General features: G+C 36.3%; 1 protein-coding gene across 1 annotated transcript in view; it reads left to right on the forward strand.

Annotated features, from left to right (window-relative positions):
* Positions 1-2,054: 2,054 nt before the first annotated feature.
* LOC106817003 (metabotropic glutamate receptor-like) overlaps positions 2,055-14,315 on the forward strand; it is a gene marked incomplete at its 5' end in the record, with an annotated part of 34,000 nt that continues 21,739 nt past the window's right edge. The window contains one exon of the mRNA XM_014821649.1: positions 2,055-3,368. Within this exon, the coding sequence (XP_014677135.1) occupies positions 2,055-3,368 (1,314 nt within the window). The remainder of the gene's footprint in view (positions 3,369-14,315) is intronic.

Here is a 14,315-nt window from a genome sequence, read left to right on the forward strand (position 1 = left end):
GTATTGTAATGTACTGTATGTAGTGTATGTATGTATGTAATGTATGTATGTCATGTATGTATGTATGTATGCTATGTATGTATGTATGTATGTTAATGGTATGTATGTATGCTATGTATCGTATGTATGTATTATGTATTAGTATGTATGTATATATGGTACATAAGTAAGTAAGCTGAGAGTAAGTATGTATGTATGTATGCGTCATGTATGTCATTATGTCGATGTAGGTACTGTATGTATTGTAGGTAGTATTATTGTATGTATGTATGTATGTAGTGTATGTATGTATGTATGTATTATGCTTGTATGGATGCTATGTATGTCACTGTATGTATGTATGTTCTATGTATGTATGTATGTAATCGTATGTATGGATGTGATGTATGTATGGTATGTATTGTATGCTCTATGTATGTATGCTATGATATGTAGTGGATGGTATGTATGCTACTGTATGTATGTATGATATGTCATGTATGTATGTATGTATGTATGTATGTATGTGATGTATGTATGTAAGTAAGGTAAGTAAGTAAAGTACAGTAATGTAAGTAGAGTAAGCTTAAGTAGAGTAAGTATGTATGTAGTGTATTTATGTCACGTATGTATGTATGTATGTATGTATGGATGTTATGTAACTATGTACGTATGTATGTATGTATGCTATGTATAATCTGCTATTGTATGTATGTATGTATCGTATGTACTTGACGTCCTAGTGTATGTATGTAACTGTATGTATGTATGGTATCGTATGTATGTATGTACTGTAGTAATGTATGTATGTATGCTATGCTCTGCTAGTACTGCTTGTATGTAGTATCGTATGCCTATGTATGTATGTACTCGTATGTATTTGGCTATGCTATAGTATGTAAGGTATGCTGTATGTATGTATGTAGTAATGTATGTAGCTATGTATGCTATGTATGGTCACCTGTATGTATGTATGTATGTTGTATGCTATGTATGATGTATGTTAGTATGTATGTATGTATGTATGTATGTATGTAGATGTATGTATGTATCGGTTAGTATGCTATGTATGTATGTATGTATGGTATGTATGTGAGTATGTATGTATGTATGTATGCTATGTATGTATGTATGTATGTATGCTATGTATGTATGTATGTATGTATGTATGTATGTATGTATGTATGTTATGTATGTATGTATGGATGTATGTATGTATGTTATGTATGTATGTATGTGTATGTATGTATGTATGTTATGTATGTATGTAGTATGTATGTATGTATGTATTTAATGTATGTATGTATGCTATGTATGTATTATGTAGTATGTTATTGTATGTATGTAATGTATGTCATGCTATGTATGTGTATGTATGTATCGCTATGTATGTATGTGTGTGTGGGCTGTGTGCTGGGTCGTGTGGTGGCTGTGTCCGCGAGGTGTGTGTGTGTGTGTGGGTGTGTGCTGTATGTATGTATATATGTATGTATGTATGTTGTATGTATGTACTGCTATGCATGTATGTAGTAGGTATGTATGGTTATGTATGGTACTTCGTATGTGATGTAAGTTGTATATGTATGTATGTATGCTAAGTGTACTGTATGTATGTAGCTATGATGTATGTATGTACTGTATGTATTAAGTAAGTAAGTATAGTAAGTATGTACTGTAATGTATGTGATGTATGTATGTATGCTATGCTTATGTATGTATGTATGTACCTCGCTATGTATGTATGTATGTATGTAGTGTATGCTTGTAGTATGTATGTAGTTATGTGATGTATGTACCGTAGTATGTAATGTATGTATTTATGTAGGTATGTATGTATAGTATGTATGTATGCCTCATGTTATGTAGGCTTCACTGTATGTACGGTAATGTATGTATGTAATATATGTATGTATGTGAGGTATTGTGTATGATAATGTCATGTATGTATAGTATGTATGTATGTATGTATGTATGTATGTATGTATGTATGTATGTATGTATGTATGTATGTATGTATGTATGTATTAGATGGCAGCAGCTTCTAATGCTCCTCTCACTCTCTTTCGCACCCGCAGGCTTGGCAGGTACGGAGTTCCACTTCGCCCTGAATGCACTCGGCGAGCAGACTGGCGACGGCATCGCTCGCTACAACATCATCCATTTCCGGCGCAACGTCGTCAATAGCACGTACGAGTGGGTTAAGGTCGGCAAGTACTACAACGGCTTGCTGACCCTCAACATGTCCGAGGTGCGCTTCCGCGTCGCCGAGCCGGCAATTCCTCTCTCCGCCTGCAGCCCCCCGTGCGGGAAGAGCCAGAAGAAGACGTTCCAGATGGAGGGCGACATCTGCTGCTGGTACTGCGTCAACTGCTCCCAGTATCAGATCCCGATCAACTCGCAGCAGGAGTGCTTCCAGTGTCCGAACGGCTTTCTTCCGAGCGAGGATCGCAACGCGTGCATCGCGATTCCGGAAAACTACTTGCACTACGACAGCGTGTGGGCGATCAGCGTCATGTGCTTCTCGACGATCGGCATCGGCGTCACCGGCTTCGTATTCGCCGTCTTCGTCAAGTACAGCAACACTCCCGTCGTCAAGGCGTCGGGCCGCGAGCTCAGCTTCGTGCTGCTCGCTGGAATTCTGCTCTGCTACGCGCAGACGTTCCTGCTCGTCTTCAAGCCGACCGACGTCTTCTGTACGGCGTCGATGTTCGGCGTCGGCTTCTCGTTCTCCGTCTGCTACGCGGCGCTGCTCACGAAGACAAACCGCATCGCGCGCATCTTCAACAGCGGCAAGCGGTCGGCGAAGCGGCCGAGCTTCATCTCACCCAAATCGCAGATTCTCATCTGCTTCGGGCTCGTCAGCGTGCAGGTGCTCGTTTCCGGCATCTGGATGTTCGTGTCGCCGCCGAGCGCCGAGCACCTGTACCCGACGGAGGAGAGCAACGAGCTGATCTGCTCGGCGTCGAAGGATGCGACGTACATGATCGTCTGCGCCTACCCGGTGTGTCTGATGGTCGTCTGCACGCTGTACGCCGTGCTGACGCGCAAGATCCCCGAGGCGTTCAACGAGAGCAAGTTCATCGGCTTCACGATGTACACGACGTGCATCCTCTGGCTCGCCTTCGTGCCCATCTATCTGTCGACGCAGGGCAACCTGACTGTGCGTATCATCACGATGTGCATCGTCGTCAGCCTCAGCGGCACCGTGTCGCTAATCTGCCTCTTCACGCCGAAGATGTATATAATAGTGATGCATCCGGAACGCAACGTGCGCCAGTCTATGATGACTAAGCCCGCCTCGGCGGCGACATCTAGCTACACGAAGCAGCCGTCGAACGTGCATCAAACTAGTTCTTCCTATAGAGTTGACTCGGGCACGCAGTCGGACGGTAAGCCGGTAGATATATCGATGGCGGGCGTGCTGCCTGTTGCGTTGTGGTATAGCATGTGTGTGTAGAGCGATGCTTAGATGTACGCGCATGTGCTTATTTGTTTTTGCTATACTCTGTCACTTCTTGCTCAATGTCTTTATTACTCCCTTTTCCGCTCTCTCCTCTCCTTCTCTAATTATATCGATAAATCTGATCATGTATGTGTAAGTTCATCCATCCCTCCATTCCTCCATTCACCCATCCATCCATCCATCTATCCATCCATCCATTTATTTATTTATCCATTCATCCATCCATCCATCTAACCATCCATCCATCCAAGATGTATATATGTGACTGTAAAACAATATAACGATATAGCTAAATGAGGTTATGTGTAGGTGACTAATATACTTTGCTTCATACGCGTTAGCGATGTGAGATCAGTGAGAGACATTTCCGCGTCCTACCCCGCAATTGTTCACGAGCATTACTGAAAATTCTCGAATCTTTCTCGAGTCAGCTCGAACGCGTTCGACCATTTGCGAGGATTTCCCAAATAAAAAATCAAATATTTGCGAGCAATATCGTCGAAAGTTGTCGAATCTGTATATACAAACGCTGCCAAATATTTGTGTTCGAGGATTCGCGGAAATCATCGAATCTGCGAGCGAGTGCGTTAGCGGATTTAGTGAAACCTTCAATGCGACCCATGTGTACATGGCGCGCCCCATACTCTACTCTACTATACATACGGCCGATTCTAACAGGCTTCCTTTTATTTTTATATCTGCAATCCGTTCATCATGATTATGGCGATGTAAAACGTTGTGAGACCAGTATTATGATAATATCTTGACCGCTATATCGCTTCGGCGCCGGCACATTCTCTGGAATCCAGCCAAACTTTACTACTCCCACTCCCTCACGTTGCCGCGTCGATGACAACGACTTTCACAGAAGAACAGTTCTAAACGATCACATGAGCGGGTAGATATGTGAGCGGGAATATACTGAGTCTCGCATATCACTGCTCTTCTACTTTCTGCGTGCACCCGCAATGATCCTCCCAGTACATCCTTACTAGTGATAACAGCAAGACCACGTAAACTACTAAAAACCATGCGATTTGTCATGGAGCTATTTCGTCAGTCACGTTTTCGCCTGACGTCGTAGTTATCGTCTGCGTGATGAGCTGGCGGGTGTTCCGGATGAATTAGATTAGTTTGATTAGTCATCGATTTAATAGAGTGAGTATTTTAGAAGTGAATTTAATTAGTGTTTTTTTATCGTGGATTTATAATAACGATATGTGGAGCATTCGCGCCATAGAGTCGTGTGACTATGCGGGACAGACGACTGCATGGCTCTGATGCCCAGGCTAGAGGAGGAGGGGCTCTTACACGTCGCGTACAGCGACACACTGGAAGAGAAGGAAGAGGAGAAGGAGGAGGAGAAGGAGGAGGAGGGTGAGGATGTGGAGGGGCCCTTACATGTCACACATCCCCTTATATATATATATATATACATATAGGATGGATGGATGGATGGATGGATGGATGGGATGGATGGATGGATGGATGGTATGGATGGATGGATTGGCATGGATGGATGGGATGGATGGATGGGATGGATGGATGGATGGATGGATGGATGGATGGATGGATGGATGGATGGAATGGATGGATGGATGGATGGATAGAATGGATGGAAATGGATGGATGGATGATGAATGGATGGATGAATGGATGGATGGATTGATGAGTGGGATGGAAATGGATTGAGGAATGGATGAATGGATGGAGAATGGATTAGATGGATGGATGGATGGAATGGATGGATGGATGGATGGCTGGATGGATGGATGGTTAGATGGATGGAATGGATGAATGGATAAATAAATTAAATGGATGGATGGATAGATTGGATAGGATGGATGTGAGAAGGAATGGAGGATGGATGAACCTTACACATACATGATCAGATTTATGATATAATAAGAGAAGGAGAGGAGAAGAGCGAGGAGTAATAAAGAATTGAAGCAAGAAGTGACGAGTAATAGCAAAAACAAATAAGTCATGCGCGTACCATCTAAAGCATCGCTCTAAGCAAAACACACACATGCCTATAACACACGCAACAGGCAGCACCCCGCCATCGATATTATCTACCGGCTTACGTCCGGACTGCGTGCCCAGTCAACTCTATAAGGAGACAGTTTTGATGCACGTTCGACGGCGCTTCGTGAGCTAGATGTCGCCGCGAGGCGGGCTTTAGTCATCATAGCGGCGCACGTTGCGTCCGGATGCATCACTATTATATACATCTTCGGCGTGAAAGAGGCAGATTAAAGCGACACGGTGCCGCGAGGCTGACGACGATCGCACATCGCTGAATGATACGCACAGTCCAGGTTGGCCCTGCGTCGCACAGCATTAGATGGGGCACGAAGTCGAGCCAGGAGGATGCACGTCGTGTACATCGTGAAAGCCGATGAACTTGCTCTCGTTGAACGCCTCGGGGATCTTGCGCGTCAGCACGATGCGTACAGCCGTGGCAGACGACGCATCAAGACACACCGGGTAAAGGCGCAGACGATCATAGTACGTCGCATCCTTCGACGCGAGCAGATCGAAGCTCGTTTGTGCTCTCCCTTGTACCGCGGTACAGAGTGCTCGGCGCTCGGCACGGCGAACAACGAACATCCAGAAATGCCGGAAAGCGAGCACCTGCACGCTGACGAGCCCGAATCCACAGATGCAGAATGCGTGCGATTTGGGTGAGAGTGAAGCTCGGCCGCTATCGCCGACCGCTTGCCAGCTGTTGAAGATCGCGCGATGCGGATTTGCCTATCGTGGCAAGCGCGCTAGCAGACGGAGAAGATGAAGCCCGAACGCCGAACTCGACGGACCGTAGCAGAAGACGTCGGTCGGCTTGAAGCACAGGAACCGTCTGCGACGTAGCAAGGCCAGAATTCCAGCGAGCAGACACGAACTGAGTCTCTGGCGGCCGACGCCTTTGACGACGGGAGTGTTTGCTGTACTTTGACGAAGACGGCGAATACGAAGCGCGGTTGACGCCGATGCGATTCGTGCGAGAAAGCACATGACGCTGATCGCCCACACCTGTCGTAGTGCAAGTAATTTTCCCGGAATCGCGATGCAACGCGTTTTGACGATCGCTCGCTCGGAAGAAAAGCCGTTCGGACACTGAAGCACTCCCTGCTGCCGAGTTGACGGGATCTGATAGTTTCGGGACAGTTGACGCAGTACCAGCACAGAAATGTCGCCTCCATCTGGAACGTCCTTCTATCTGGCTCTTCCGCACGGGGGGCTGCCAGGCGGAGAGGAGGAATTTGCCCGGCTCGGCGACGCGGAACGCACCTCGGACATGTTGAGGGTCAGCAAGCCGTTGTAGTACTTGCCGGCGACCTTAAACCCACTCGTACGTGCTAATTGACGACGATTGAGCCGGAAATGGAGATGTTGTAAGCGAGCGAATGCCGTCGCCAGTCTGCTCGCGAGGTTGCATTCAGGAGCTGAAGTGGAACTCCGTACGCTGCCAAGCCTGCAGGGTGCGAAAGAGAGGTGAGAGGCATCTTAGAAGCTCTGCCATCTAATACATACAGTACATACATACATAACATAATACATACATAAACATACATACATACATACATACATAATACAATACAATAACATATATACTACATACAATACATACCAATACATACATACATACAACATACATACATCACATACATACTACATACATACATACATACATACATACATACACACATAGCATTACATACGATACATATATTACATACATACATTACTACCAATACATACATACATGACATAACATACAATACATACATACATACATAATACATAAATACAATACATATAATAGCATATTAGCATACATACATGGAATACATACTACATACATACCATACAATTACGATACAACATACATACATACATAACATACATACATACAGTCATACATACATACATACATACATAAATACATACAATACTTACTTACTTACTTGACTTACATACATAAGATGGTACATACATCATACCAATACATACATACATACATACATACATACAGTACATACATACATACATAGACATACATACATACATAACATACATACATAATACATACATACATACATTACATACAACAATATCATACATAACATAATACATACATACATACCACACACACCAACACACACCACACACACACACACACACACACACACAACACACACACACATACATACATACATACATACATACATACATACACTACATACCATCTACATATCATACAACATACATACATACATACATACCATACATAACATACATACATACATACATACATACATACATACATACATACATACATACAATAATACATACATACATACATACATACATACAATACATACATACATTATCATACATACATACATACATACATACATAAACATACGACTATACATACATATCATTATCATACATACATATCATAGCATACATACATGACAGTACATTAACAAACAATACATTACATCATCATACATCATACATACATACATACATACATACAATAACATCCATACATACAACATATACAATACATATCATAACATTACATACATAATACGATACATACATACAATACATACCATACATACATACATACATACATACATACATACCTACATACATACATCCATAGCATACATCATACATACATACCATACATACATCTAACATACATACATACATTACATACATCATACATACATACATACATACATACAATACATACAACATAACATACATATCATACAATCATACATACGATACAGTAGCATACATACATACATACATACAATACCATACATACATACATACATACATACATAACAAACATACTACATACATACATACATACATACATACATACATAACATACGTATACATACATCCCTTACATACATACATACATACATACATACGATACATAACGTACATAACATTACATACAGTACATACTACACTACTATATACATACACTACATACTTATAACATAGCATACATACAATACAATACATACAATACATACAGTACATATCATCACATACATACATAGCATACATACCACATACATACATACATACAGTACATACACTACATACATACAATACATACTTACAGATACATACATACATACATACATACATAATACATACATTACAGTACATAATACACTACATACATCATACGTATACTAACTACTACCTACTACTACTTTATTACTACTAATCTTACTTACATACATACATACAACTACATACATATCATACATACATACATATCATACATACAACCCATACATACAATACATACATACATACATACATAATACATACATCATCATGCATGCATGCATATCAGCTTAAGCATTGACTTCACTTAGCACACACACAACTATGATTACAATAGCATACATACCATACAACATACATACATAACATACATACATACATACATACATACATAACAATACATACATACATACATAACATACATAGCATACATACATACATACAATTCATACAATACATACATACGATACATACATACAACATACCATACATACATACATACATACATACATACATACAACATAGCATACATACATACATAACATTACATACATACATACATACATACATATATCAACATACATTACATAACATACATAATACATACATACATTACTACAGTACAATCACATACTTATACATAACATACATACATACATACATAACATAACACTACATACACTTACATAGCATACATACATACAATGCATGCACGACACGCAAGCACAACAACACACCACACACAACTCATGCATTAATGTAGTACAATACGACATACATGACATAACAATACAACATACATACAGTACATATCATACATACAATACATATCTATAAGCATACATACATATATGGTAGTCATACATACATACATACATAGCACTAACATAAACATTACAGTACATACAATACATACTATACATACATACATACAGTACATACAATACTATACGATCACATACATACATACATACATACATACATAAGCATACATACATACATACATAATCATACATACATACATACAATACAACATACATAATACATAAACTACATAGCATACATACAACATACAAGAATACATACATACATACATACATACATACATACATACATACAGTACATACATACATTAATACATACATACATACATCAATACATACATAGCTACATACATAACATACATAACTATACATACAGTCATACATACATACATACATACATACATACATACATACATACATACATACATCATACATAACAATACATACATACATACATACATACATAGCATACATGCAATAACATACAATACATACATACATACATACATACCATACATACATACATGACAGATACATACCATAAAGCATTACATACATACATACATACATATCATACATACATACATACATCATACATACATACATACATACATACAATACATACATACATATACATGACAATACATACATACATCATACATACATCATACATACATACATACATACATACATACAGTACATACATACCCATAATACAATACATACATACATACATACATACATACATTCATACATAACTACATACATCATCACATACCATACATACATAGCATACATACATACATACAATCATACATACATACATACATCATACATACATACATACTAGCATACATATAAGCATACATACATACATACTACATACATACATTACATACATACATACATACGATACATAATACATCATACATACATACAGTACATACATACACAGTACATACATACATACATACATACATACATACCAGTACATACATACACTACATACATACATACAATACATACATACATACATACATACATACAGTACATACATACATACATACATACAATACATACATACAGTACATACATACATACATACATACATAATACATATCTTCTCTCTCACATCATACATACATACATACATAGATACATAATACAGTACATTACATACATACATACACTACATACATACATACATACATACATACATACATTCATAACAATACATACATACATACGTACATAAATACATAACATAACATACGTACATAAATACATACATATCATTACAGTACTTACTCTACTACTTACTTACTTACTTACTTACTTACTTACTTAGCATACATACATACATACATTACCATACATACATAGCATAACATACATACATACATACATTACATATCATACATAGCATACATACATACATACCATACATACATAAGCATACATACATACATACTTACTTACTGTACTTACTTACTTAATATAATATACATACATACAATACATACATACATACATACATACATACATACAATACATACTACATACAGTACACATACATACAACTACATACATTACATACATACATACATCACATACATAACATACATACACTACATACATACATCATACATACACTAGATAATTACATACTACATACATCATAGCATAAAAATAGCATACAACATACATACATTACATACATACCAAACAATACAACATACATACATACCATACATACATACATACATACATACAATACATAGCATACATACATTACATACATACATACAACATACCAAAAAATTAACATACATACATGCATGCATGCATGCATGCATGCATGCAATGCACGCACGCACGCTAACGCACGCACGCACACACACATTGTTAAATTGCCCTCATCGTTTTTATTTTTCAGGTTTTGAAGGAGAATCTACATTGGCAACGTTAACAATGTGGTGTGTGCGTGCGTGCGTGCGTGCGTGGCCGTGCATGCATGCATGCATGCATGCATGCATGCATGTATGTATGTGTATGTATGGTATGTATGTATGTATATGTATGTGTATGTATGTATGTATGTATGTTATGTATGTATGTATGTCATGTATTGTAGTATGTATTATTATGCTGGTTAATGTCCTGTTTTAGTTTGTAGTATGTATGTATGTATTTATCGCTATGGTATTATGTATGTATGTATGTATTGCTATTATGTATATGTATGTAGTATGTATGTATGTATGTATGTATGTAATGTATGGTATGTAGTATGTATTAATGTATGTATGTATGTATGTATGTATGTTATGTATGTATGTATGTATGTTGTATGTATGTTGTATGTAATATTATGTAAGTAAGTAAGTAAGTAACGTAAGTATGTAAATGTATGTATTATGTATGTAATGTACGTATGACTATGTTATGTATGGTTATGTAATGTATGTAATGTTATGTAATGTATGTATGTATGTATGTAATGGTAGTTGTATGTATATGTATGTAAGTAAGTAAGTAAGTAAGTAAGTAAGTAAGTAAAGTAGAAGTATGTATGTAATGTATGTATTTATGTACGTAGGTATTATGTATTTATGTACGTATGTATGTATGTATTGTTATGCAATGTTTTTTAATGTATGTATGTATGTATGTATGTATGTATGTATGTATGTATGTATGATACTGTATTATGTATGAGTATGTATGTATTATGTATGTTATGTATGTATGTATGTAATGTATGATGGTATGTAGTGTATGTATGTAGTATGTATGTATGTATGTATGTATGTTATGTATGTATGTATGTATGTATGTATGTATGTAATGTATTATGTAATGTAATGTATTTGTATGTATGTATGTATGTATGTATGTATGTAATGTTGTATGGTATGTATGTTGTATGTTGTATTATGCTATGTATGTATGTTGTATGTATGTATGTATGTTATGTTATGTATGATGTATGTATGTATGTATGTATGTATGTATGTATGTAAGTATTTATGGTATGTATGTATGTATGTATGTATGTATGTATGTATGTATTGTATGTATGTATGTTTTTAAAAAAAAAATGGGTATGTATGTAATGTATGTATGTATGTATGTTGATATGTATGTATGTTTATGTAGTTATGATATGTATGTATGTATGTATGTATGTATGTATGTATGTATGTCATGTATGTATGTATGTATGTATGTATGTTATTTGTATGTATGTTGTATGTATGTATGTATGTATGTATGTATGTATGTATGTATGATATGTATGGTATGTATGTATGTATGTATGTTATGTATGTATATGATTATGTATGTATGTATTGTATGTATGTATTTATGTATGGTATGTATGTATGTATGTATGTATGTATGTATGGTTGATGTATGTAATGTATGTATGTATGTATTGTATGTATGTATGTATGTATGTATGTATGTATGTATTATGTATGTTGTATGTATGTATGTATGAGTATGTATGTATGTATGTATGTATGTATGTATGTATGTAATGTATGTTTATATGTATGTATGCTATGTATTGTATGTATGTATGTATGTATTATGTAATTATGTATGTATGTAATGTATGTATGTATGTATGTATGTAATGTATGTATGTATGTATATGGGTTATGTAGTGTATGTATGGTAGTTAGTATGTATGTAATGTAGATGTTATGATGATATGTTAATGTATGTATGTATGTATGTATGTATGTATGTATTGTATTGTAGTATGTTATGTATGATGTATTGTATGTATGTTATGTATGTATGTATGGTATTGTTATGTATGTAGTATGTATGTATGTATTATGTATGTATGTATTGTATGGTATGTATGTATGATGTATGTATGTATGTATGATATGTATGTATCTAGTGGGTCATTGTTATGTATGATGTGTTTATGTATGTATGTACTCTCATTAATGCATGAGGTGTGTGTGTGTGTGTGCGTGCGTGCGTAGCTGTGCATGGCCATGTATAGGTATGTAATGTATGGTATGTAATGTATGTATGTATGTAGTATGTATGTAGTGTAGTATTGTATGTATGTATGATATGTATGATGTATGTATTGTATGTATTATTGTAATGTATGATAGTTATGTTATGTATGTATGTAAGTAATGTTATGTATGTATGTATGTATGTATGTATGGTATGTATGTATGTAGTATGTATGTATGATGGGTAATGTATCCTGGTATGGTATGATGTATGTATGTATGTATGTATGTATGTATGTTGTAATGTATGTATGATAATGTATGTATGTATGTTGTATGTATGTATGTATGTAATGTATGTATGTATGTATATGTATGTGTATGTTAATTATGGTATGTAAGTAAGTAAGTAAGTAAGTAAGTATGTATGTATGTATGTATGTATATGTAATGTATGGTATGTATGGTATGTATGATGTATGTATGTAGTATGTATGTATGTAGTATGTATTATGTATGTATGTAAATGTATTGTATGTATGTATGTATGTTGTAGTATGTTGTATGTATGTATGTAATGTATGTATGTATGTATAGTATTGTTATGTATGTATGTTATTATGTATGTAAATTGTATGTAATGTATGTATGTATGTTATGTAGTAGTATGTATGTATGTATGTATGTTATGTAATGTAGTATGTTATGTATGTTATGTATGATAAATTATGTATGTATGTAATGTAAGTAAGTAAGTAAGTAAGTAAAGTGAAGTAAGTAAGTAAGTAAGTAGTAAGTAATGTATGTATGTATTATGTACGTATGTATGTATGATGTATGTATGGTATGTAATGTACTATGTACGTACTGTAATGTAGGTTGGTATGTATGTTATTTATGTATGTATGTATGTTATGGTATGTAGTATGTATGATATGTATTTGTAAA

The sequence above is a fragment of the Priapulus caudatus genome, unplaced genomic scaffold (genome assembly GCF_000485595.1).
Source record: "Priapulus caudatus unplaced genomic scaffold, Priapulus_caudatus-5.0.1 Scaffold1558, whole genome shotgun sequence".
Lineage (NCBI taxonomy): Eukaryota > Metazoa > Priapulida > Priapulimorpha > Priapulimorphida > Priapulidae > Priapulus > Priapulus caudatus.